The 27,932-nt window shown below is 48.5% G+C and overlaps 1 protein-coding gene and 1 non-coding gene across 2 annotated transcripts; one reads left to right on the top strand and one right to left on the bottom strand.

Annotated features, from left to right (window-relative positions):
• On the bottom strand, positions 1 to 27,906 carry PNPLA3 (patatin like phospholipase domain containing 3). The gene is made up of 8 exons (XM_068560866.1): positions 27,621 to 27,906; positions 24,715 to 24,947; positions 23,485 to 23,550; positions 18,520 to 18,729; positions 17,387 to 17,447; positions 2,846 to 3,061; positions 1,615 to 1,747; positions 1 to 621 (listed from the first exon to the last, which is right to left on the bottom strand). Exons 1-8 carry the CDS (start codon positions 27,904 to 27,906, stop codon positions 480 to 482), a joined length of 1,347 nt encoding a protein of 448 aa, XP_068416967.1. The 3' UTR covers positions 1 to 479.
• Positions 10,820 to 10,923, top strand: LOC137776038 (U6 spliceosomal RNA). Its single transcript, XR_011076160.1, has one exon. It is a non-coding gene; the product is annotated as a U6 spliceosomal RNA (small nuclear RNA).
• Positions 27,907 to 27,932: the final 26 nt, after the last annotated feature.

The following is a 27,932-nucleotide window of genomic DNA, read 5'->3' as shown; positions in this document are numbered from 1 at the left end:
TGCTTTCACAGCAGCTTGCCTGTTCACAGAGGGTCCCAAGGAATGAGGAGAGGAGGTGGGGGAGGAGATCCCCCCGGAGATGTCCCCGTACAGGCCACCAAAATGTCGTGGTCCGCACGTGGGTTGGAAGAAGAATTTCCAGACACGAAGTATCTTGGAAAAGAGTGAGTTTATTGCAAACAAAGAGCAGAGTTGGTGAGGGGCGCTGCAAATCCAGCGGGCCCGCTTCCTGATGGACCAGGGAGAGCCGACCCCCTTTGTGGGCTAGTGGCCGACTTTTACAGACTCAAGACAAAGAAAATTCCTGCTGGCAGGATGGCATCAGGTGATTGGTCAGGGTGCTACGAGGTTGCTACATGGTGAATATCTTACCTACTATGGAGTCCAGTTTAGACTAGGAGAGCCCTAGTCTAGCCTAGACTACGGCTGTCCGGTTTAGATTAGGAGAGCCCATGGCAACAGTTGCTATGCGGGCTTGGTTAATTCCAGAGTTTTTGTCCCGTGTCCTTGACGTAGGGCTCCACAGGGGGCAGACGCGTCATCACTCGAGAACAAATCCGGGAGGTCGCCCAGCACAGCCACTGGATGTCGCTGGGCATGTCTGGAAGCCACATCACCAGTCTGCAGGAATGAAACAGAGAGACACCCACGTCGTATGAGCAGGAAGACAAACCAAAACAAAAAGTACAAAATCAAACCCTAACCAAAGGCACACATCTTACAACAATACCATCGTCCAGGTAAACTGCCAGGGTCACTTCTAACCCCGATGTGATAAATTCCCGAAGACAAGACAACCTAAAAGCCCAAAGGAAAATTAGGCCATTTTTTGATTTGGGAACGCTCAAGGGACTCACGTGGAAATAACAGGAAAAGACCTTGGTTTTCCAGGATCCTACTCCTCTGTGGCAACATGGCCACCGATGCAGAGCAGCCTGCGGTCGAGAACCACCCCCTGCGCCCAGGTCTCCTGTGCTTGGCCACGTGCAAACGCAGCAGAGGGAGCCGCCAAGGAGGCCTGACCACTGCCCTCCAGACTCCCAACACCCAGGACGTGAAAAGGACCCCACATCCCGGGCTTTGGGAAATGCCAGAGCAGCCCTCAACCCAGGGCAAGGCCGTGCGGGAACGGGTGGCTGATTTGGCAGGGTGGGGAAGGGCTCTGGGGAGGATGACCAAAGCTGGAGAACTGAGCTGGATTTTGAAGGACGGTTGGGACTTTAAAAGATGGACTGAGGGACATGTTGACTAACTCGCTAAAAAGAAAGCAAACACCCAAGTAAATCAGAAGAAAACTGAGGGAAAACAAACGCCCAGGAATCCAGCAGGCATCCCAGCGTTGGCCTCAGACCCCCGCAACATACCAGGAATAAAATTCCAAAATAGAAGTGCAGACCTACAAGAAGTGACAAACCTGTAACAGCAACGAGAAAGGAGGAGGGGTGGGCAGGGGCTTGCCAACGAGGCACCTTTCCAGGGTGTTCCACGCTGACCGTGAGCTCCACCCCGATGTATAAGGAGCCAGGCCCCAGGCCGAGGGCCTTCCAGGGCTTCTGTCACTTAATCCTCGCCCCATTTCCATGAGGAAGCCACAAAGCCACGTGAAGCGCTCACCTCTGGACCACAGCAATCACAGACTCCACGGGCAGCGTGCAGGGCAGCACCACGTAGGACATGACCTTAATTGGTAAGAAGTTGCACATCTTGCTTATGTACCCATCTTGGTTTCTAATTGCTTCCCTCAGGGCTGAAAAATACAATTCGGAGATCTGTCTCTCACCAGTGTAAAAACCAAACCATCTTCCCCGGGTGGTGCTTGGAATTTTTGTGAAAGATACAAATCCTGGCAGCCAAAGAATCAGAAGCTCGACAAATGAGATCAGGTGGGGAATGTGCTCAAGTAGCCCTTGGATCGCCTACAGGGTACAGAGTCCCTTTTAAAGACCCTCTTTTAAACTGACTATTTTTGGAGGCATACACAAACTTCTCAAAGTGCCCCTGGCCCCAGTTTTATGAGCTCGTTTTTGCACCTGCAGCTGGATTCCATCTCTTCTGCCTGGAACCCCCTAGCCTTCTATTTCCCCTTTGTAATGACCTCGCGATGCCTCAAATCACATTAATCTGAGCAGCTGCTGGTTAGTGCAACTCCTGGGGTGTTGGTGCCTCAGGGGCAAGAAACGGCATCCCGTTCGTCTTTGATTTATTCTATTCTATTCTGGCCACGTCCTGCGGCGTGTGGGATCTTAGTTCCCCGACCAGGGATTGAACCCTAACCCCCTGCATTGGAAGCTTGGAGTCTTAACCACTGGACCACCAGGGAAATCCCTGTCCCGTTCATCTTTGAATTTCCCCAAATGCCCAACTGGAAGCTGGACGGTGCATTCATCTATCCATTAAATAATCGATGACATGATAAAATAACCAGATTCAGTGAAGGTTCAAAACTGTGATTCTGTGGGGAGGGAGAAATTAGGAGGGGCTCCTCGAGAGAGAAAAGGCTTTGAGATGGGAGGACAGGCAGAGAACGGCGTTCTCAAAGAACAGGCCACCCCCGGGGGTTGCCTGGACTTTAGGAGCAGAGAGCACAGCCAGTTAACACAAAACTCAGCTGGAGGTTGTTTTCCTCTGGCCAGGACCCCATGGGAAGGGAGACTGGGCAAGGACCCAGGGGTATGGGAGGCCCGTGCTGGGCGGTGCGGGTCCCGACGGGCCTGCCCTGGTCGCTCCGCCCCATCTCTTCCCACGCGGAGGCATGACCTTCCTCCACAACACACAGGGAAGCCACCCTTTCTGCCTCATGAAGGGTCACAGAGAGCCTCTGCCGTCCCGCCCCCAGAGCCGGCACCTATGGTGAGCTTGGGCGACAGGGTCTCCAGGATGCTCTCGTCCCAGGGCAGGATGCTGAGGTGCGGGTGGTCCAGCAGCTTGTCTCCCTCGGGCCTCGCCTCCCCGGTGGCCATGCCCGGGGAAGGCTGCAGGCGCCCGTGCTCCCAGGGGGCCTCGAGGACTTCCGACTCTGCTGAGGATGCACTCAGGCACAGAGGGGGCCTGTCACAGATGCCTGCGAAGGGCACAGAAACAAACCTGTCAGGCAATTTCGGGCGGCGGGGTCATTACTCACACACACACACCTGCCCACCAAATTAGAGGGAAGCTGCAGGCCTGTTATTAGTACAAGGCGGAGATCAACGAGGGCAGGCAGTCCTAGCAGGGAGAAAGGAGTGGGGGGCTTTGATGCCGGATGGATGTGACGAGGGCGCCTGGCTCCATCACTCACCAGCTGTGTGGGCTCTGGAGCCACGTGTGGATTCTTGATGTTCAAAGCTAAGGGTTATAACTAATTTATAGTAACGGAACCACTGGCTAAGCCAGCGGTCCAGGCCCTGCAGCAGCCATTCAACTGCTACCATTATCATCATCTCTGCTTTTCAGCTGAGGAATCAGAAGCACAGAGAGGTTAAGAGATTTGTCCAAAGCCACACAGCCAATACGTGGCACAGCGAGAATCGAACCGAGATGTGATGTCAAAGATGGCACCCTTCCATCACACGGCCTCGAAAGAAGCATTAGGTCAAGGGGTTTGTGCAAGCCCTGCCCTAGGTGCCGGGGCTCAGGAGCCGATACCAGTGGGTGGTTCCTGCTCGCACACTGGATGGGGGCAGCAAGACAGGTAGTTTCGGATGCCCACGCCTGCCTCGGCTCACCTCTTGCTTCCAACCTCAGATTAAAAGACCAGGGGCTGGACCTCCCTGGTGGTGCAGTGGTTAAGAATCCACCTGCCAAGGCAGGGGACACGGGTTCGAGCCCTGGTCTGGGAAGATCCCACATGCCGCAGAGCAACGAAGCCTGTGCGCCACAGCTACTGAGCCTGAGCTCTGGAGCCCGTGAGCCACAACTACTGAGCAAGCGTGCTGCAACTACTGAAGCCCGCGCGCCTAGAGGCCGAGCTTCGCAACAAGAGAAGCCACCGCAATGAGAAGCCCGCGCACCGCGACGAAGAGTAGCCCCCGCTCGCCGCAACTAGAGAAAGCCCGCGCGCAGCAATGGAGACCCGACGCAGCCAAAAATAAATGAATAAATAAAAGAGGATGCAAGAAGAAGAATTCACACAAAAAAGACCAGGGGCTGCCCCTGGATGCCCACACCTTGCTCCCAAGTTATGCTCCCCTGGATCTTTCTGGCCTCTTTTAGACACAGAGCTCACACCCTGGGACTTACTTTCCCTTAGGCATGTTTCAGAGAATCTGTTCCCAGAGGACACCTGGCCCAGCCCCACGCGTCCTCTGCAGGACCCCGAGGAGGCCAGCCTGGCCGAGGGAGGACCTCGCTTAGATCATTAAACCCAAACCCAGCACCGATGCTGCAAGCGCCCAGCCGCGTGCCAGTCTTTAGAATTGCTAAGAATCACCCGGCGTCATTTAATCCGAATGTCTTTTGCTAGAGATGTGGAAACGGAGGCCCAGAGAGGGGAGGTGGCTTGCCCAGAGTCACCTAGTAACTTCTACAGGGTCCATCACTGTTATTTATTCCCAGGCTGCTCCCAAATTTCATCCCCAGTCCAGACTGCTTTCCAGAACCTCGGACTCTGACATCACTGTGCTTCTTGCACAGCCACCCAAATATGCCCCGGGGCACCGCTTCCCTGCAGAACGCTCGCCCTCCTGAGGGCCCGAACACTGAGCAGAGCCCCTCTCCCCCGGTCCTGGCTGCAGGAGCCAGAGGCCAGGACATCATGCCTAAGTCTTCCTCCTCCAGAACCTCTGGTTGGTTGCCTCCAAGTCCTGTTCCCTCGCGCCCCTTCCACCACCCTTGCTGCCGTGACCCCGGCCAAGCCCACGGCGGCCTCCTTGACCTCCTGGATGCTGCTCTCACCCCCTCTGCACTGCGGCCGGCGGCGGGGCCTTCCAAAGCTCCCTCTGACTGCCCTCACTCCCACTTCGGCAGCCCTCCGTGGCTCCCTATTGCTGTGGGATGCAGACCCTTTCACCACGTCCATGAGGCCCAACCTTGTCCCTCCACTTTTCATTTACTGCCATTCCTGCCCCTCTCCTTTCTGTCCATCTCTCTGGCTGCCCCACGCCCGCCACTCCACTTACACACGCCTTCTTTGCACCTCAGGCTCATGTCCCCCATGCCTAGAATGCTCCTATTCACCCTCAAAGTGTCAACATGGATTCACATCCTCCTGAAGCCCTGCTTTCCCCCGCCTTGCAGATCCCCTCGCTCCCCGTGTGATCCTACAGCATCCTGTATCTTCCTGCCAGCGCACTGAGCACACCGTCAGCCTTCTCATTACATATCTGTCGCCGACCATGTTGCAGCAAAAATAGAAATGAAGTTTTCCCTCTCCTGTGAACAAGGAAAATAAAGGGAACAGTGTGAACAGGCTAGAGAAAAAGAATCATAACCTGGCCTGAAAGAGTTAAATCACTCCTAGTTTTTGTTTTTTAACTGTTACTAATCTGTAGTTTCTGTAACTAGATCTGTCCTTGACAAAGCTAACCTATTACTCTTTGACATTATGTGAATTACATCCGGCACTCCCTTGTAGCAAATCACCCCTTGTAGTATTTGCATTTCAGAAAAAAGGTCACAGGCCTATAACCCGGAGACAAAGGGACCCAATTACCGGGCTGCCTGACATGATGCCTGCTGTGACTGTTTTGAAATAATGCAGGAAGAAGAAGAATGCAAGACCTTCACTACTTTGATCCTTATCATATACCCAGGCCTGCAAGCCCCACATATAAAATCTTCTCCAATTCCCGAAGGAGGGGGAGACACAGTTCTTGAGGCCCTAGGCTGCCATGTCTTCCCTTCTGCCTGGCAGAAAAATAAAGCCATCTCTCTCTTCCTCCAAAATCTCTTGTCTCCGTATTTCCGTTCATCCTCGGTGCACAGAGAAGCCGAGATCTCGGCAACAAAATGCGGGCCCATACGGGATCTGCTCGCGGGCAGGCAGCCCCGCAGGGCCCCTCGGCTTGATTGAAAGCTCGGTATCTCTCTCCACACCAGCCTCCTTCGGGAAAGCGGAGGGTTGGAGGATTTCTCTGAGGCCAGATCACCAGGGACTCCCTGCCGCAGGGCTGTGCCCCAATCACACCTGGCCTGCCTACTCGTCGGTGGAACTCTGAGGCTGCGGCGGAGACGGGGGAGAGGCTGACCTAGCAGCGGCCGAGGCTCCTTTTGCCTTGAGGACACCTTCTCTTCTCTTGCCCGCACGGGCCTGGACTTCCACTCCGAGAAAACACTGAATACTGGAGGATCAGAAAGAGGGCGTACGGAAGTCACAACGCACCTGTCAGCACCTACGGTGAGCCTCCCGGAGGGCACTCCCTGACCTTTGACCGTCCCCTTACAGGAACTTCGGTTCCAATCTGGGGATCTCCCTGCAAAGGGAAATCCTGATGTGCAATTCTCCCTGCAAAGGGAGATTCTGATGTAAGGTGCCACTTTGGGGCAACGGTTCAGGTCGAGTGGGACTCAGAAGTCACGTCTGGGCGGGTCTCCGCCATATGTTTCTCCTTTTTCTTTTTGAGCATCCATTTGCTGTTTCTTTTTATGGTTTATGTTTTACGTGTGACTTCCAGCTGACGAGGTGAAGGTTTATGTTTTGATTTGAGCGCACTGACATCTAACTTCTGTTACCAACTGCTCGAGCCAAAATGGGAAGCGCTTCCTCTAAGGTTCCACCCCGACCTGGGAACCCTTAGGGAAAATTTTAAGTGACTGGTGGACCTATAGCTAGGATCCAGTGACAAAGAAATGGGTCTCCTACGACTAGATCTTTATTGCCACAGGATGGGAAAAATGGACTGAGGTTCCCTTATGTTCAGGACTTTACGCCCCTTTTATTATAATCCTGCTCTAGGTGGTTCCATAATCAAAAGCCTGAGGAATCAGAAAAAGAAAAACAATCTGCTCTCCTGACATTCTAAATGATCCTCTTCTAACTTCTCCCAACTCTCAGGGGAGGGGGGGGGGGGGGAACGACCAAGCTTCCCCCAGTCCTGCAAGTTCCCTCACTCCTTCAGATTCTCCAGATCAAACTAAGACCCCACCTCCCCAGAGGGACAGTCCCTGGGGGGACATTTTCTCAGCCAGTCTGCCCCTGTTATCAGAGCCAATTTGAGCACCATCTGGTTTTAGCTGTGAGACCATGACCACAGAAAGAGAAAGATGATTTTTGACAGTATGGCCACAATATTCTTTAGACTCTGGAGAAAACTGGTTAAAATAAAACTTTTCTTAAAATTGCAAAACAAGTTCTTTTCGCATGTGCAATTCGAAAAAGCTAGCTTGTTAAAATACTCTTCTTCAAAATTCTGACCCTGAGAGAACAAAAGTGTGCCTAGGAGAAAGCTTGAAGTTAACTCTTATCATGTCCTTGAGCTACAAACACAGCCCACTTTGCCTGAGACTTCAGCCTTGGGTTAATTAGTAGAAGTTCAGGCCAAGAAAAAAAAAAAAAGGAGGCAAAGAGACATTTTAAATCTCAAGTGGAAACTATGAGATCTCTGTCTGTTAATTGTGTATGTCCCAGTATGTGTTTTTGTCTTTGCATAATATTGCTGAGGTTAATTTGTAAATGAGCTCTATTTAATTGGCTTAAAAGAAAAGTAAGTGCTTACAAATCAAACAATTCTAAATACAAGAAAGGGCTTCCCTGGTGGTGCAGTGGTTAAGAATCCACCTGCCAATGCAGGGGACACATGTTCGACCCCTGGTCCGGGAAGATCCCACATGCCGTGGAGCAACTAAGCCCGAGCACCACAACTACTGAGCCTGCGCTCTAGAGCCTGCAAGCCACAACTACTGAGCCCGCGTGCCTGGAGCCCGTGCTCCGCAACAAGAGAAGCCACCGGAATGAGAAGCCCACGCACCACAACGAAGAGTAGTCCCCGCTCGACCCAACTAGAGAAAGCCTGCACACAGCAATGAAGACCCAACGCAGCCAAAAATAAAATAAATAAATAAAATAAATAGATAAATACAAGAAAAATTAATTTCAGGGTTACGTGACCTGGGAAATATTCAATATTAAACTAACACCTGGTATTAATGTTTAAGTTTGTTGATCTAATTAATATAGACATGTCTTTAGGGCCATCAACATTAAGTATAATACTTTTATTGTGCCTAGGTTTAATATAAACTAATAAAGAAAAACTAATAAACTAAGATCTTATATCTGTTACAAATTTGTCAGCAATGAGAATAACTCGATGTGAAGAAACTTTTAAGAAAAAAAATTGCAAGTGAGATAAGAGCTTTGGGTGAACTTTTTAGGAATACTTATGTTTTAGGAATATTTACTTAAGAATGATCTCTCCAGATATTTGACAATTTGAAAATTTAGAGTTGTGCTAAATTAAGTTAAAGGATGGAAGTTTGTTAAGTAACTAGGCCATTTCCAAATAAAATAAGATACTGAAACATTAATTACTGAACACTGGCTTCCTTTTACAGAGAAACAAAAGGTTTAGAACTATTAATAAATGTGTTTGGTGCCACACTGAGATACTTTCTATAAAAAAGCACATTCTTCAAAAATCATTATTTGGATGTACGTTCACCAATCTACAGAGTGCTGCTATAAAGGACAGTTCATGGTTGCTTAAGGAAAGTAGGATGTGTGTTTTTAGTAAAGAAGGTATGAGGAATGGAATTGCATTTTATTAAGGGAAAAGGAAGTAGGTCTGACTTACAGGTGGCTGTTTTCTGAATGGGAAAATAAAGTGATGGATACAGAAAGTGATAAAAAAAAGTTTGTGGAAAGTGGACCCTGAGAAAAGAGTTTTATGCATGGTACAAGTTTTCTTAAGATGTTGAACTGCCTTGGATGACAGATTTTAAGCTTCTTTACCTTTTAAGTGATCAGTTCGATATTGCCTTTAAAATCTTTTATTGTTACTTTGGCTAAGTGCACAACTATTGTTTCACAGTGACTATGATCTTATCTGACTGAGTGTTCTAAACCCTTTTGATTTTTTTGATACAACTTCCCAAATCAAATTGTAATGAAGTTTCTTTGACCTCTAGCTAACTTTGGGGTGCTTCAAAGGGCCCCTGAAACATCCCAAAGAGAGATATTACACTAATTAGGTTCATTTGGTATGCTAAAAGTACATGGGAAGTATTGTCAAATGTGTAATAAATCTTCTTAGGTTATATTGTATGGTAATCACTACTAATATAGATATTCTAGAAATTATATGGAGTTTCAAAAAAATTCTGATATGTCCTGGTAAAATGTTATCAGTCACAATTCTAGTTATTATCTTAAGTGTCATATGTCACAACAGTAACCAAGTTACCTTGTTAATTACATTGTAATCAGATTTTAAACTTGCCTTAAGTCTTTTGTCATTATAGACACAGTTTCACTCTGATGCCTTTGCAAAAATGCTTCCTCTTCAGGAAGTTTTATAAAAAGGACTTTTGGATAAATAAAAGTTTCTGACTTTCAGACTATAATGCTGAACTGAACATAAAGAAGCTCTTCTCCTCAAGCTACTTATGGTTGACAGCAATTTGGTAATTTACACCTGTGCGTAAAATTAAAACATTTATCTTTTCACTCTGCTCCCTCCAGAGACTGGAAACTCTTAGGTCCCCATCACCTTTATCAGATAAATTAGGAAGGCTACCTCACTAACAGGTACAGAAATCGCAAGGTATTTTCAGGACCTTGAAAAGGGAGGAATTCACCTAGGACTGGTAAGCGAATTCTGTGACAAGCCCTTGGTGTGACTTTCCTGAGAGGTCTTTTAAAAGGTCAGCCTGAGACTCCTTATAAAAGTTTCCACAAGCAAAAAGCCTATATGATCAATTACAGTTATATAAATCATCAGGCCAAGTTTATTGAGACCAGACTGAAATTTGGTTCTCTCTCTCTGTTAAGAGAACAAAGTTTTCTTGGAATGCTGCTTTAATAACAGACCATGTAAATTTCTTTGCCTTTAAGTGATTTATATTTGCTTTTAAAATCTTTTGTTACTTTGGTAAAGTAAATAAATATTATTTCACAATGATCTATGAAGATCATGGCACCCATAGATAAAGTTCATTCTGCTTCTACAAAAATTACCCCCTCATTGCCAGACTTTTGCCATCCTGATGTCCTTAAAACATGATAACAGCCTACTCCTAAATCAGGGAATTTAAAATGGGTAAACAATAGCTGTCAGTCAAACAGTCAGGGCTATGGAAAATCCAAGACGGCTGCCTGGCTTTTTCCAGCTCCCTGACAAAGCTCATTTTTTATTTGATGGGATAAAGCCTTCCCTGGCTGCAGGGTTAATGCCCTCACAATGAAGAAAAAAAATTATGTTTTACTGAATATTAAATTCTAGTTTTGTTAATTAAGGTCTGTGTTTACCAAGACTCACTTCCCAGACAGTTCCTTGCAGTTATGTTATATTGTTACGAAGTTTAATTGAATTATTAAAGGACACTCTAAGTTTGTTTCTAAAGCTTATCTCAGTAATCTATCTTTGGAAGAAGATCAGATGCCCCACGACCTACAACCAGGGGATTATACATACTGGAAAAGACATAATTTAAAGGACTATCTCCAAACTGAATGGAAGGACCCTTATCAGGTGCTCTTTTTTTTTTTTAGTTGTACAGACAATTTTATTAAGTGGCATTTTACAGAGGGTTTGGAACTTAGCCTGCAAGTCAAGAAAAATTAATACATGAAAAAAAAATGTGGCAAAATATGTGCTCCAGGCGCATCAAACAAACCTTTTTCTTTAAGAAAAAAAATGTGATCACAGTACACTACTTGGCTAAATTATTTTAAAAAGGAAACACAGTGCTTGCTTCAGCAGCACATATACTAAAATTGGAATGATACAGAGATTAGCATGGCCCCTGCGCAAGGATGACACGCAAATTCGCGAAGCGTTCCATATTTTTACTAAAAATAGAACTACCATACGACCCAGCAATCCCACCACTGGGCATACACCCCGAGAAAACCACAATCCAAAAAGAGTTATGCACCACAATGTTCACTGCAGCTCCATCCACAACAGCCAGGACATGGAAGCAACCCAAGTGTCCTTTGACAGATGAATGGACAAAGAAGATGTGGCACATGTATACAATGGAACACCACTCAGCCATAAAAAGAAACGAAACTGAGCCACCTGCAGTGAGGTGGATGGACCCAGAGTCCGCCACATAGAGAGTGAAACAAGTCAGAAAGAGAAAAACAAACACCGCATGCCAACACATATACATGGAATCCAAAAAAAAAAAAAAAAAAGGTTCTGAAGAACCCAGGTGCAGGACAGGAACAAAGACACAGACGTAGAGAATGGACCCGAGGACATGGGGAGGGGGAAGAGTAAGCTGGGACAAAGTGAGAGAGTGGCATGGACATATATACACCATCAAATGCAAAACAGACAGCCAGTGGGAAAAAGCCGCACAGCACAGGGAGATCAGCTCGGCGCCTTGTGACCACCTAGAGGGGTGGGATAGGGAGGGTGGGAGGGAGACACAAGAGGGAGGAAACATGGGGATATATGTGTATGTATAGCTGACTCACCCTGCCACAAAGCAGAAACCAACACACCATTGCAAAGCAACTACACTCCAACAAAGATGTCAAAAATACATAAATAAATAAAATAAAATATTTTTAAAAAATAAAAAGGAAAAAGTGAAAGTTATTGTACACAAAAGGAGACAAAGCATAAGTAATTTTTTAACTTCTATCACACATGTTCCTATAAAAACTTCTCTCACACATGTTCCTATCACACATGTTCCCTTAGCTGAGGCTAAGTTCCCTCCTGATAGACAGTTGAGAACCCCAAGAGATAATTATCCAGAAGAGCAAAGTCTTGAGTGTTTCTCCCTGGCTACCGAGTCTGATCCATTCTGAAGGGTTTTAAGCCCATGAGAAACTGGCTACACGATAAGTTATAAATGGATATTAAGGCAACTTACTCACGACCATCTTAAGGCATTCAGGATTGTCTTGAATAAGTGGTTCAGCTTGTACTGTTTTACTTAAGAAATTCTTTGATAAAAGAGGAAACCTGACTTTAGCAAGGATGTCAACCATAAATGGCTGGCCGTTAGGTTCATCATATTTCAACCACCTGACTGCAGCATCATAAACCTGATCCCCTGCCCTCACACTCAAGAGTGTCCTGCTTGAGGAGATGTGTAACTCGCTTGACATCAAGTTGTAGAAACTCATCAGTTTTATAAACTTCAGTAAAATGCTGATGAATAAAGTCATCTGCAGTTGCTTTCAATTCAGGACAGTCTAGACACTCTGCTAGCACACTTATACCAAGACAGTTTGAAGCATCAACTTGCTCTTTCAAAAAATCAGCACATTTTCTTCACAGGTTCAATCTGGTACTGGTTTGCTGCATCTAACAAAGACTGAACGTTGTTGCTATTCACAGAAATTCTAGTAGTATAAACGAATTCCACCAGTTGTTCAATGTCAGGTTCAGCATCTCTGAGTTCCACTTCAAAGGACTTCGATTCAAGCATGTTAGTTGTGAACATTAAGTTAAAAAAATGACTGGCTGCAGCAAGGACAGCACGATGAGCAGGTACCTTTCTTTCCTGGACCATAAGGGTCGCATCACACAATGTTTTCTCTGGATTTATGTAGCTTGTCAACAAGGTGCTGCCATCAGTCCCTCCCGGCGTGATTTCAAGTTGACCCTGGGTAGACTGTAGATCCAACTACAGTTGGGTGGTGGATTTAAATCACTGTTTCCGCATGTTATTCATGATGCCCATGAAGCCCACCAACAGTTCAGCTTCCTCTCGGGCAGCAAGTTTCTTCTCGGTCTTCTTCCTGCTGCTCTTCTCCACCCCGAGGCTGCCATCCTCCATCAGCGCGGTTCACGCACGGGGCTCGCTGGGCCAGGCGGGGGGGTTGCACGCTCCCGACACGCGGGGGCTTCTGTGTACCAAACACCGAGGCCGGGACTGCGGCTGCAGCGCCCTGCTCCCAAACTGCACAGCCACTGCGGTAGGACAAGGCCCGGCAGCCCCCTCAGAAGCACGCGGGGAGGTGACGTCTGCGCGCCAGGCACTCTTAACTAGCTCATACAGAGTAAAACTAAAGGGAATTAACTCCTGGATTAACTTCCACTCACAAAGGGCCCCTGCACTGGACTGGCCTATAGAGAGGACGGCTGACCTCTAAATCACCTTAAAACAACGCTCAAACAGAGGAGAAACTACACTCACACCAGGATGAGAAAAAGACAACATCAGAAGTAGACAGCTTCCCCAAGATCCTGGACCTGACTCATATGCTCATTTATAGTGTTCTCTTGACTTCTTGGACCTTTGCATATGAATCACATGTTTTTCTATCATAGGCACGATCCTATGCTAGTTTTAAAAATCAATCCAATTGTTGGGTTTGCGGCCAATTACCTATGTCTAGTACTTCTGGGTTACCTGAGTGGATTTCTCCGCTCCAAGGCTCTAATTGGTTGACTCTTAGGAGATTTATCTTAAAAGGAAAATTATAGTCATGTTCAGGCCACTATTGATATTACTAGATGAGATCCCCTCACCTGACCAATTAATAATACCTGCTCTGACTCTGACCATAGATATGAATTTTCCTCTATTACTCAAAGTTCAGTCAGGACAACAAGCAAAATCTCAGCCAAGGAATAAAAAACCTCCCACAATTATGGGATGGATTTATGTAATTAACACCAGGCTATGGTAATTTAAGGTTAAAGGCTCCTCTATGCTGGGAACAGTTAAATCATACTAAGGATAAGCAGTCTAGTAACACCAGGAAACTGGGCTGAGTACCTTATGGACAATGCCAATATATAATTTCCCTGAAAAACAGGGACTGGTACAGAACAGACTAAGGCAGATGACCTGGGATATACTGGGCTGCACCTAATGGAAGTTCTTGGCTTAATTCTTACTTATGACTTTATTAATACTGCCAGCTATGTTATTTGTATTTTGCCTATTTCAAAAAAAGTATTGTTTCTTACATTACCAAATGTGTGACTGAGCCTCCGATAAAATGATTATATATAGTTCCATATGAGATCAATGATTGCAATAGTCTAACTCTAGATATGAGAAGAAGCAACAAGAGGGAATATTGTCCTGGACCATAAGAGACTAGGAAGACAGGTGGTCCAGAGGCTTTTGGATACTAGTAAAGGTCTAGTCCAGTAATAGCACATGGAGTGGCCTATCAGCAAAATCTTCGCCAGACCTGGGAATGAGCGTTCCTAGCATCATGGGACAAAATGGTCACGAAATGCCCCAAACCATGGTTGAAATTATGACCATAAAGGGGCCCCGCCGACTGAAAACTGACACTTGCCATCTACTTCTACAAGGATTAAATCATGAGCTGCTGTAGCTAGTGACTTTCAACACCCCCTACAAGGAGTTCAGGGTGGAGAGCTGAAATGAGGCCCTCTGTGCTCTGGGAAAAACTGACAGGACTAGGCCTTCAGATAGCTATATACTTTCAGGAGAAGATTTTATGAGCCCCATCTTGCATCTTCTCATACCTAGAGAAACACTGACATCATGAACAGTGACACTATGGTGTGATTTTAGGCAAGTCCTTTTATTGCTAAGAACTTGAGTTCTCTGAGCTGTGTTAGATTTGGGATGCCACCCGCCATTCTCAAAACAATGTCTGCTGACAGCTGGTAACTGCAACCTTACTTCTTAAAGGTCTCCTCTTGTAACTACTACACTTTTAGACGATAAAATTGCTTTAGATCATATGTTAACAAAAAGAGAAAACACATATAGTGACCAATAGCTCCTGTTATTTATATATTAATACCACATCAAAGGTTAAAGCCTACTTTGATGAAACTAGATAACCGGCTACCTGGCTACAAGTCTCCCCAGAGTGCCAGGCCTAGACTGGCTTTCAGGCTTATTCTCCTAAAAAGAAATGAGATCAATTTTGTCTATTAACGTTTAGGTTGTCACGCCTCCCAGTACTTCTAATGAGGTGTTACACCTACATCAATCATACTGGGCTAATAGAAGAGGACATAAAATTATATATATGACCACACCAAATGGCTCCATTCCTTTAAACAGGGTAACCCAAGCACTGACTCTATCTAGATCAGGATCAAAATTACTACCAGACACATGGCTCTTAATCCTGCTTGGGCCCCTGGCTACAATTCTTTTTTTTTTTTTTTTTAATTGATGGCAGATTATTATTTTTTTAAATTTATTTATTTTATTTATTTTTGGCTGCATTGGGTCTTTGTTGCTGCACGCGGGCTTTCTCTAGTTGCGGCAAGCAGGGGCTACTCTTCGTTGCGGTGCGCGGGCTTCTCATTGCGGTGGCTTCTCTTGTTGCGGAGCACGGGCTCTAGAGCGCAGGCTCAGTAGTTGTGGCACGTGGGCTCAGTAGTTGCGGCTCACCAGCTCTAGAGCACAGGCTCAGTAGTTATGGCGCATGGGCTTAGTTGCTCCGCGGCACGTGGGATCTTCCCGGACCAGGGCTCGATCCCATGTCCCCTGCATTGGCAGGCGGATTCTTAACCCCTGCGCCACCAGGGAAGCCCTACAATAATTCTTTTACTAATCTTTGGCCTCTTTTTTTAAACTACTTGTTAAGTTCTGTCTCTTCCAGATTACAATAGGTTCACATCAAGATAATGATGATGCAAAGATTCCAGCCATTTCTCAGAACAGATCCTGCCAAAACAACAGAAGTCACCCTGGGGCCCTTAATAAGACAGGGCAAGAGCTCCATGACCCCAACTAGGTAGGGTCTACGAGCCCCCTGCCAACCTGAAGAAGCTACGGAAGACAGACCGTCGTCCCTCATCATCCCAATAAAGATTTCTTGGGGTTCACGTCTCTCAGGGGGAATTTGAAATAGGAGATAGATGGGCCCCTGGGCCGGACAGCTGGTGTTTGTCAAGTGGAGCAAAACGGAAGTTTTGTCCTCAGCCAGACCGGAACACGCCTGTTTCCCTTCCTCCATTGTTATGGAGGGAATGAACTAGCAGTGGGGAATTTGTTGCAGCACAAACAGAAATGAAGTTTTCCCTCTCCTGAGAACAAGGAAAATAAAGGAAACAGTGAGCAGGCTAGAGAAGAAACATAACCTGGCCTGAAAGAGTTAAATCACTCCTAGTTTTTTCTTTTTTAACTGTTACTAATCTGTAGTTTCTGCAAATAGATTTGTACTTCACAAAGCTAACCTATTACTCTTTAACATCATGTGAATTATGTGAATTACATCCTGGACTCCCTTGTAGCAAATCACCCCTTGCAGCATTTGCATTTCAGAAAAAAGGTCACAGGCCGATAACCCAGAGACAAACGGACCCAATTGCCGGGCTGCCTGACATGACGTCAGCTGTGACTGTTTTGAAATAATGCAGGAAGAAGAAGAATGCAAGACCTTCACTACTTTGATCCTTATCGTGTACCCCTGAGCCCCACATATAAAATCTTCTCCGATTCCCGAAGCAGGGGGGAGACAGTTCTTGAGGCCCTAGGCTGCCGTGTCTTCCCTTATGCCTGGCAGAAAAATAAAGCAATCTCTGTCTCCGTATTTCTGTTCGGCATCGGTGCACAGGGAAGCCGATATTTCGGCAACAACCACGAGACTAAGCTCCAGGAGGGCCACATCCATCTGTCCGCTGTGGAGTCGCCAATTGCTTGGCACCTAGACAGTACGCAGTAAACATTTTCTGAGTAGATAAATACATGTATGTCCCATGAACCACACCATCTCCTTGGTCTTGGACAAAGACTAACTCAGAGGATTAATGCATGAACCAACCTTTAGTATCGAAGACAAATAGCCGCAAACATATTTGGTTCCACTCTAACATTTCCAGAACCCAAGTCCCCCAGCCTGGACGAGCCAGGATGACTCAAAGGCAGGAACCTTCCCCAGAACACAGCTGGGCTAGTGGGCGTGGCCCACACCCGCCTAGAGGGAACGGGAGCTATTCTGATTCCTTCACCTGGGGCCCAGAAACTGTTTATCTTCCTTCTTTATCAAACTAAAGGTTCACAAGTGTCCAAGCAGAAAAGAAAAACAAAGGAACTGCCTTCAGCACACAGACAGGTGACACTGCAGAGGGAGAGCTAGCCCTGGGGCTGTGACATCCGGGTTCAGGTCCCAGCTCTGCTCCCCAGTGAGTGGAGTGCGGACCCGGGCTGCCTCTCCAAGCCTCTGTTTCCCCATCTGTAAAATGGGGCAAATATTTCCTATCTCGCGGGGCCAATGAGAGGGCCGAGCGAGACGGTGGGTGAAGGTGCTGAGCGCTGAGTGATGGAGCCAAGACTGTTGACCAAGACTGTGAACAGAAAGCTTGTTAAAGGGGCACTTCAGTTGCCCTACCATACGTACCATTCTCTTCCAAGAACCTGACCGTGTCTAAATATCCTCGAAAGCATAGCTCTCCAAGCACCTGTGAACAAATCAAATCAAGTAAATTAACCGCAGGGGGCAGTCACTAAGCGCCATTCCTTTCAACATCACCTGAAGACGGCAGACCCAAAGCCAAGAATCCTCCAAGCTCCAAGCCGCTGCCATGTGCCCAGCGCAGCCGCTGCGGGGTAGGACAGGGCTCTGCTCTCCTGCAGGACTCAGCTCGAATGACACCTCCTCCGTGCAGCCCTTGCTGGCGCCCCAGCATGACGGGTGCTGGTTCCTCTGGTCTCCCTGGGTCCCTGGACGAGCCTCCACCCTAACAAATACCAGGGCCTGATCTACTTGTCGTGGGACAGTAAGAGCTGCCTCCTTTGCTGCTCTGTGTACAAACCACATGGGCAAACCAATCCTGCTGTCCAGCCTTCCCTCTCCCCGTGAGCACACGCTGCCATATACGTTGCATGGCACGGCCTTCCTTCTCCCCAGAACACTGGCACCACTGTGCAGATTCTACCAACTTTCTTACTGTGTTAGGGCGATAAGGTCCACCACGCTACAACGACAATCAAAAAAAGATTAAACTCGGAATTCCCTAGCGGTCCAGTGGTTAGGACTCCGAGCTTTCACTGCCAAGGGCCCAGGTTCAATCTCTGAAGATCCCACAAGCCAAAAAAAAAAAAAAAAAATTAAACCACCAAATGCAGTGTAGTTCTTTTTTTTTTTTTTGGCTGCACTGGGTCTTCGTTGCTCCGCGCGGGCTTTCTCTAGTTGCGGCGTGCAGGGGCTACTCTTCATTGCGCAGGCTTCTCATTGCGGTGGCTTCTCTTGTTGTGGAGCAAGGGCTCTAGGCACACGGGCTCCAGTAGTTGCAGCACGCAGGCTCAGTAGTTGTGGCGCGTGGGCTTAGTTGCTCAGCAGGAGGATTCTTAACCACTGTGCCACCAGGGAAGTCCTGCAGTGTAGTTCTTGACCACGGACGCAAATAAGAATCATTGGGATAATTAAAAAAAAAAAAAAATCCTACTATCCAGGTTGCCATACTTAAGCCATAGCCCCTGGAGGTGGGATCTGAACAGCAGCGCTGTTTAAATGCCCCCAGGCCCCCTCACCTTGAGATCCGCAGGGAATAGCACCCGGGTTAACAGGTAGATGTTCTCTGAGCAGAGGCGTAGACTGAGCTTGGTGAAGTCCACGTGAAGAAAGTTCGTGGACTTGACTTTGGGGCAGATGTCACTCTCCCCATAGAAGGGGGAAATAGTGATGGTCGTTTTGGTATCAAAGAAGGGTATGATGTCACTCACTCCTCCATCTATGTATCGCTTTTAAGGGAGAAAAAGAAAAAGGACATACTGTCAGAAGCTCTGGGCTGGGGTTCTCTGTGTGTTTCAGATTATGGCCAGAGGCTTCTCAGAGCCGCAGGCAGATACGGTGAGGGGCTTTGGGATCACTCTTTCAGCAAATCCCTACTGAGCGTTTCTGTGCCAGGCCAGGTTGTATGCCGGCGCTCAGGGTTGCCACATGCTGCTGTGTAGTTTGCACACTGCACGAAAAAGTGCCTGGCCAAGAGGCAGACGGAGGCTGGCGTCTGGCCCACGTTGTGGCGGCCAAGTCCCGAGCCCAGGTGGGCGCCCCTAGGCATACCCATGTAATTTGCTTAGACCAGGGGCGCTGTGTGCACTGGGGACAGAGTGTGATGTAAACCTGGCCCTAAGGGAGACAGATGGTCATGGGTTCAATTCCAGAGGCCCCTTGCTGCTTGAGGAGTCTTGGACAAGACACTTAACCTGTGAGCCCGTCCACACCTGGGAAATGAGAAGCAGCGCTGGGGACTTAAATGACACAGTGAACCTGGGACTTGAGCTCTCTCAAAATGGCATCTTATCCCACAACAAAGGTGCATTTGGGGTAAGTACTGTGAGAATCAGTTTTCCTGTAGCCATATCCTTGAACAACCTTAGGGCCCACGGCCAGGCTGGGGCAGGCAGGTTTTGGTACAATTTGGACTGAGTCTACACCTATGAAACCAACGTCTAGAATCATTCCCAAACCCACGACCATCACAGCCCAGCTGTTGGTGCCCACAGACGGGGGGGACCTTCAAATATCACAACTGGGAGAACTTCCCCAGCCAATCCTTCCAAAGGGAGAAATCTCAGGGCACACCTTGGCCTAAAACAAGTCCAAAAAAAGAATCAGGCACGTTCAGCCATGGCTTAGCCATCAAGAGATTCTTGCCTTGAGTCCAAAAATGATTAGATGTGCACACACAGCAGTAGTTTCTAAATTGTTGCCATATGATTTCTATGGAAGATACAGGAAGGCATCAAAACCCTCACTGGAAGAAAGGGACACAGGACCAAATGTCGGGAATCTTTAGTTAAGACTGAGGAGGGAGGAAGCAGGTGACTATTTTTTAAATTATTATTTATTTTTTAAAATTAGTTTTTATTGGAGTATAGTTGGTTTACAATGTTGTGTTAGTTTCTGCTGTACAGCAAAGTCAATCAGTTATACATATACATATATCCACTCTTTTTTCTCTCAAGGGATAAAGTCCGATGACTCCTCTGTCCTGTGTAATTTTCCCTCCACCCTGAACTTTTCTACAGGAACGTTCTGAGTTTGCTCAGTGGAACCTCAACGCTTTGTTCTAATTTTCAGCAGGTTTCATCTGAGTACACTGAGGGGGGTGACTGTGTGTGCACCACAGCTGGAGCAGCCTGGGGGAAATGAAAAGATAACAACAACAATGACAAAACCACCCATATTTACCGAATACTTACCTGTGCCAGGCTCTATGCTGCACCTTCACTGCATTATCGCATGTAATTCCCACAACAACGCTGCAACTGTGCACTATTATTAACCTTCATTATTATTAACCCTCATTTGCCAAGTCAATCTCAGAGAGGTTAAGAAATGTGTCCAAAGTAGTCCAGCTAACGTGGGCTAGAGCAGACATGCGATTCTAGGTTTGTCTGCCGGGCTGGCGCTGTTAGAATTGCAGGTGATCACTTCATGGCCCCAGGCCTCAGTTTTCTCATCTGTAAATAGGGGCAACTATGTGTCTGTCCCGGGGATGCCCTGGGGCATGAGTGAGGCTACGTGTAACCTGCCTTTGCAACTTGCTTTGCAATGTGAGGACCGTGCTGCTCTTAATGGGTGAACCAGGAGGGTTTCTAAAGTGCCTTCCTGCTGACACACTGGGATGTTGTGTCTTCTCTCCCATAGCCGCAACAACCTGAACTGTCTCCAGACATCGCCAGATGTTCCCGGGTGGGAGGACAGAATCATCTGATAACTGCTGCCCTAGAAGGAGGTTGCCAGGTGGTCCAGCACAGCCCAGCATCCAGTCCAGAGCCTGCAGGACAAACACCTCAACTTCTGTTTTTCCACCAGAGGCAGGGCTCAGGATTAGCCACGTGTGTTTACATATTTGTTGAATGGAACCAAATTGCAGCCCTGTCGGCAGCCTCTGCCCGAAGCCACGGGCTGAAAAGGATAGAGTCAGACCCAGAGAGGATTATAACCCTCAAACCCTAAGAATAAAGCCTTATTACCGGGTTTCCCTGCTGGCGTAGTGGTTAAGAATCTGCCTGCCGATGCAAGGGACACGGGTTCAAGCCCTGGTCCGGGAAGATCCCACATGCCACGGAGCAACTAAGCCCGTGCGCCACAACTACTGAGTCTGTGCTCTAGAGCCCGCGAGCCACAGCTACTGAGCCTGCATGCCACAACTACTGAATCCCGTGCTCCAAAACAAGAAAAGCCACCACAATGAGAAGCCCGTGCACCGCAACGAAGAGTAGCCCCCACTCACTGCAACTAAAGAAAGCCCGCGTGCCCCAACGAGGACCCAATGCAGCCAAGAAAAAAAAAAAACAAAAAACTTATTACCTTAAGTGAGTAAATGACTCTTAAGCATCTTACACCTTAATAGGCCACTGGGCACCTGTTTCAGTGCTCATGTGAAGATTAAGTGAATTGTGAAAATGACTATACTACCCAAAGCAATCTACAGATTCAATGCAATCCCTATCAAACTACCAATGGCATTTTTCACAGAACTAGAACAAAAAATTTCACAATTTTTATGGAAACACAAAAGACCCCGAATAGACAAAGCAATCTTGAGAAAGAGAAACGGAGCTGGAGGAATCAGGCTCCCTGACTTCAGACTATACTACAAAGCTACAAAATATGGTACTGGCACAAAAACAGAAATAAAGATCAATGGAACAGGAGAGAAAGCCCAGAGATAAACCCACGCACATATGGTCACCTTATCTTTGATAAAGGAGGCAAGAATATACAATGGAGAAAAGACAGCCTCTTCAATAAGTGGTGCTGGGAAAACTGGACAGCTACATGTAAAAGAATGAAATTAGAACACTCCCTAGCACCATACACAGAAATAAACTCAAAATGGATTAAAGACCTAAATGTAAGGCCAGACACTTAAAACTCTTAGAGGAAAATATAGGCAGAACACCCTACGACATAAATCACAGCAAGATTCTTTTTGACCCACCTCCTAGAGAAATGGAAATAAAAACAAAAATAAACCAATGGGACCTAATGAAACTTAAAAGCTTTTGCACAGCAAAGGAAACCATAAACAAGACCAAAAGACAACCCTCAGAATGGGAGAAAATATTTACAAATGAAGCAAATGAGAAGGATTAATCTCCAAAATTTACAAGCAGCTCATGCAGCTCAATATCAAACAACCAATCCAACAATGGGCAAAAGACCTAAACAGACATTTCTCCAAAGAAGATATACAGATTGCCAACAAACACATGAAAGGATGCTCAACACATCACTAATCATTAGGGAAATGCAAGTCAAAACTACAATGAGGTATCATCTCACACCAGTCAGAATGGCCATCATCAAAAAATCTACAAACAATAAATGCTGGAGAGGGTGTGGAGAAAAGGGAACCCTCCTGCACTGTTGGTAGGAATGTAAATTGATACAGCCACTATGGAGAACAGTATGGAGGTTCCTTAAGAAACTAAAAATAGAACTACCATATGACCCAGCAATCCCACTACTGGGCATATACCCTGAGAAAACCATAATTCAAAAAGAGTCACGTACCACAATGTTCACTGCAGCTCTATTTACAACAACCAGGACATGGAAGCAACCTAAGTGTCCACTGACAGATGAATGGATAAAGAAGATGTGGCACATATATACAATGGAATATTAGTCAGACAAAAAAAGAAATGAAATTGAGTTATTTGTAGTGAGGTGGATGGACCTACAGTCTGTCATACAGAGTGAAGTAAGTCAGAAAGAGAAAAATACTGTATGCTAACACATATATATGGAATCAAAAAAAAAAAATGGTTCTGATGAACCTAGGGGCAAGACAGGAATAAAGACGCAGACGTAGAGAACGGACTTGAGGACACGGGGAGGGGGAAGCGTAAGCTGGGACGAGGTGAGAGAGTGGCATAGACATATATACACTACCAAATGTAAAATAGGTAGCTAGTGGGAAGCAGCTGCATAGCACAGGGAGATCAGCTCGGTGCTTTGGGACCACCTAGAGGGGTGGGATAGGAGGGTGGGAGGGAGATGCAAGAGGGAGGGGATATGGGATATATGTACACATACAGCTGATTCACTTTGTTATACAGCAGAAACTAACACAACACTGTAAAGTAATTTTACTCCAATAAAGATGTTAAAAAAAAAAATTCCCAAAATTAAAAAAAAAAAAAGATTAAGTGAAGAGCTTACCTTACAGATAACCAGCTAATTATTCTACACGAAGTTGGTTTTGCTGCCCAGAGAGCCTGGAAGGGGGCCAGCTATGGAATCTCTGTCTGAAGGCCGAGAGGCAAAAAGGCTCCACGTTTGGGGACAGGTCTCAGGGGCCCAGGGTACTTGAGCCCAGTGCCTCTTGTTTTTTTTTTTTTTTTTTTTGGACACTTGGCTTGCTGGATCTTAGTTCCCCGACCAGCGATCGAACCCGGGCCCTTGGCAGTGAACGTGAGGCGTCCTAACCACTGGACCACCAGGGAATTCCCTCAAACACAGTTTAAAAGCGGACTTACCACGCCTCTGAAGGAAGGGGGGATCAAGCCACTGATGAAAGGCACGAAGGAGGAACAAAACAAGGCCTGTGAAGACAAAAGGGAGTGAAACCACAGCCCAGAGCAGGCTGCCTTTCGTTCCCCTGGGTCTTTATAAGCCTTCTCCAAGCGAGAAGAGCAACAAGCCTGAAAACACTCTTGGCACAGAGGAGGTGCTTTAATAAATGGTTGAATGAACACGAACCAACCTACACACTTATTATTTCAGGCCCAAGTATCAATTGTCTAACGACACCATCTGCAGACTTTAGCTTCTTGCCCCTGCTCCCCACGAGGGTCACACTGGGCCATCAGAGACAGAACCAAGAGTTGGTGACTACCTGATTGACAGGGAAGGGGCTAGATCAGGGCTTTGCAAACGCTGACGTTCATCAGAATCACCTGGAAAGCTTGGCGAACCACAGACTCGGTGCCCCACCCCTAAGGTTCTGATGCTGCAGGTTGGAGGTGGGGCCTGAGGGCCTGCAATTCCAACAAGCTCCCAGGCGATGCCGCTGCTGCTACCGCTGGTCCGGGGCCCACGCTTTGAGTAGCGAGCATTAAGCAGGATGTAACACTGATGCAGTGAGAGAAAGGGCTCACGAGGGAACGCACAGGTGCTGGCTGCCTAGAAAAAGCCTCCACAAACAAGGTTAAGTGGAAGATGACACCGGCTGCTGAGAAGCTGCTGGTTATAAGCAAGCAGGCTGCTTGCTCGGAGGGACCTGTGTTAAGTGAAATGATAGCCAAGCAATTCTCATAAAAGGCATCAGCCAAACTAAGTGGTAGTTTCATAGTGCCAATGAGCTTCTCTGTGCTAGAGGCAAATAAGACACACTCCCCCCCTTGTGGGACTTCACTGGAGGGGTCCTCATTAAGGAACAGGCATCATTGGGAGGAGGGACCCATGTGGGACAAGGTCCCTGGAGCAAGAGGTCATAAGCCAAGTCTTGAAGGATGGGGAGGTGTTATTTGAAACTGAAACTGTCCTGGAACACTCCAGTTTTGCACACGCTCTGGACCAGACCGCTGGATGCACTCGGAGTTGATATCACCCTGGTACAGGAAGCTAACCAGCATCGTGGGCAACCAGGTTCTTTTGCATCTTAAGAAAAAAACGGGGCAGGTGGCCGACGACAGCCCCCTCTTTGTTGCTTCTGAAATGAAATGGTCTTTATGACTTGACAACACCCAGATAAGCAAACTGCTTACGTCCACGACTTCGTCTTTGGACCGAAAATCAGACACCAGCACATTTTCTCCATCGGCCACTCTGGTGAGTGAGATGACAATTCTGCCCGAGAGGAGCTGGTGGACGTTGTCCGGGAGGTATCTCTGGAGACCATCTCGGAGGTGCTTGCTCAAATTGAAGGCCGGGTGGAGGACGCCAATGTTCCGACTCCTGGCGCTCCGGACAAGGTCCATAAGGGCCTGCAATGTCTGCTCTGGGCGGAGAGAGACAAACATACAAAGGAGTGTACCACCCTGGAGATGGGAATGCTTTGTGGCAGGACCAGAAACCTGGCGGCAGGGAAGCTGCTGACCTTTCCCTTTCTCTAGGCCTGGGCTGTCTGATCCGGCAGCCACGTGTGGCTCCCGGGCCTGAGATGCGGCTAGCCCAAACTGAGATGGGTAAAAGACACACTGGATCTCAAAGGCTTAGAGCAACGAGAACAACAACAAAATGTAAAACATCTCATGAATAATGTTTTATATTGATTAGATGTGAACATGATAATATTTTGGCTGGACTGGGATAAATAATATTAATTTCACTTATGTCTTTTGCTTTTTCCATGTGGCTACTAGGAAATGTAAGATATGCCTATTTCTGTTGGTTAGCGCTGCTCTAGGCCCTCTCTGGCCACAGGAACGAGCCTCCAGAGGCCCAGTGAGCCCTCTCCTCATCTCCATCCCTCCAGCAAGGCCAGAAGCCAGGCACTCACAGCGCCGGAGCTTGAGCACGAATGGGCCTCACGCTGCACGGAGCAGAGAGCAAGTGCAGCCTTGGACCTGAGTTTGAATCCTGCCTCTACCTCTTACTAGCTGAGCAACTAAAATAAGCCACTTCACCGCCTCTCTGAGTCTCAGACTGTATGTTTTTAATGTGGGACCACACTCAACTACCTTTTGGAAATAGAGAAGATTAGATACACTACAATCTATAGGTGCTCAACCCAGATGAAGCACCTAATAAACAACTAGACTTAACTTTTAACCTATAATGTGAGAATTACCAGACCATCTAGTGGGCACAGGGCACGTGCACGCTTCATCTGACCTCACTCACCGGCCTGGTCCCCTCTGGCTGGTCTGCACTGCCCCAGCAGGCAAGAGTACCTGTCCCAGCCCGAGCCCTAGTCATCCGTAAATCCTGGGATGCAGAAGGCCGGACACACATCAGCAGGTCCTGACCTGCTTCTGACCTCCACTCAGCTCTCCCTGCACATGTGGCCCCACTGAGCCTGGGCAGAAGGCACAAAATTGCACACAGCTGGCTGGTTCTGCCAGTCTCTCCTGCCGAGTCAGCCTGGGTTTGGAGGCGCTCTCAGGAGCCCCGCCCAGGTCACAGGCCCTGGGAAATGCTCCCTGGCGGTCCCCAAGTGAGACAGGCAGTTAAAGCAAGAAACTGGGGCTCCCAGAACCTCCAGAGTAGTTCCTGCCAGGACCTCCAGATCCACTTTCCAGCGACTTGGTGGTCCCGAGCCTCCCCCTGCAGGACACAACCCCAGGCTGCACCTGTCCTCTGCCTGTTAGGAACACCCTCTACGCTGGAGTCAGGGCACTTCACGTGCTGGGGTCTGTGCATTTGAATCTGGTCCCAATTCAAAATTTGACCATGTGGCTGTCTCCAGGTCACAACCCTGGGACACAAGGGTTGGCTTTTATCACTGCTCAAGCCCAAGGTGACCAGTCTAATCCTCCTTGAGGTCACATTTCCTGCCCTTTGCTCCTCCCCCCCTCGATGGGGAAGGCGGCCACGGTGGCCTCTCCTAATCCCCACCTCTCCATCAGCCCAGGGTCTGCTCCCTGATCCTATCCAATGGCAGGGCTGTCCTTACTGGCAAGGGATTCCTGCTGGCAGTGTCCGACACAGCCGTTCCTGGGTAGAGCAAAGAGTAAACCGTTAAAGGAAGCCCAGAAAAACAGGGGCTAATGAAAAGGTGCATTATCTTCCTGTCTGGGGACCTTTGGATGCCTACAGCTCCATGCTGCCACTTGCTCCAGGCCCTGCTCCCTGGCTAGGATCCCAGGCCGAGGATGTCATACCCTAGCAATTCAGGCCAGCTGGCCACAAGCCCCAGTCGGCCCCTCCCACTGGTACCCACGAGTACAGAGATGCTTCATTAGGACAAGATTCAAATGCACAGGACCTCGTTACCAGGGCACTGAGCAGGGGTGTGGTGGGGAGGAGAGGAGGAGATGTGGGATGTCAAGCCCCCAAGAAGGGTCTCAAACACCGGAAAAGGAGGAGACAACTTTCCTACCTCCCCTCACCTCCCTCTCCCCCCCTCCACAAAACACCTCTCCCCAACCCCCTTTCAATCCAAACCAGCAAGTTGCCCTCTACCTGAGAGGCACCCAGCCGCCCGCAGCGCTCCCACGAGGGCTGGGCGGAGATCAAAGGCGCCCGGGGCCGGGGGTCTCCAATCCCTCTGGCCCCCAGAGGGAAGAAGGCAGCCACCCTGGGCCACAGGCCAAAGCCTCCTTCCTGGCCTGGCCGGAAGCAGGGCAAATCGGGCCTCCGCCCCCCCCCCCGCCCCCCGCTCCCCTCGCCCCCCGCCCCCACCCAGGCGTCGCGCTCCCTCCTCCCCGTCGCTCCGAGACAACCTGGCTCTCAGGCCCGGGCTGGGTCGGGTGGTTTTCTTCAAGCCCGGGCGCCAAAAGGGAGTCGGGGCGAGGAGGCGCTCCGGGTTCCCACGCCCAGAAGAGCCGCCCACCCGGCGCGCCCCCCTCCCAGGCCCGGCAACAGAGCTCCCCGGCGCGGGGCAAAAGGACGCACTGGAGGAGGCATCTGTCTGGGGAGACCCCGGGTGTACCCCGCAGTTTCCGTTTCCAATCCCGGCTCCACCGCGCGCCCCCTCCCCGCGCGGAGCCCCGCGGCGGCCCGGACCTACCCAGCGGGACCCCAGAGAGGAAGAAGGCGCAGTGCAGCGCCCCGGCCGAGGCCCCGAAGAACCTGCGCGCGTTGCGGAGGAGGTGCGGGGCGCGCTCGCTCAGGCAGCGGGTCACCCCGATGTGGTAGAAGCCCAGGAAGCCGCAGCCGGCGAAGGACAGGCTCCAGCCGCGCTCGGGGTCGTACATAGCGGCGGCGGGCCGGGCGTCCGGGGTCCGAGAGCGCCGCGGCTCCGCCCGGCGCCCACTCTGGCTCTCCGCCGGCCCGGGTGCACTCACCCCAGGCATTCCCGGCGTGACGTCAGCCGGCCGGC

This window comes from Eschrichtius robustus, chromosome 13 (assembly GCF_028021215.1).
Source record: "Eschrichtius robustus isolate mEscRob2 chromosome 13, mEscRob2.pri, whole genome shotgun sequence".
Taxonomy (NCBI): Eukaryota; Metazoa; Chordata; class Mammalia; order Artiodactyla; family Eschrichtiidae; genus Eschrichtius; species Eschrichtius robustus.
The sequence above is the reverse complement of the archived record's forward strand: the minus strand, read 5'-3'. Positions and strand labels throughout refer to the sequence as shown.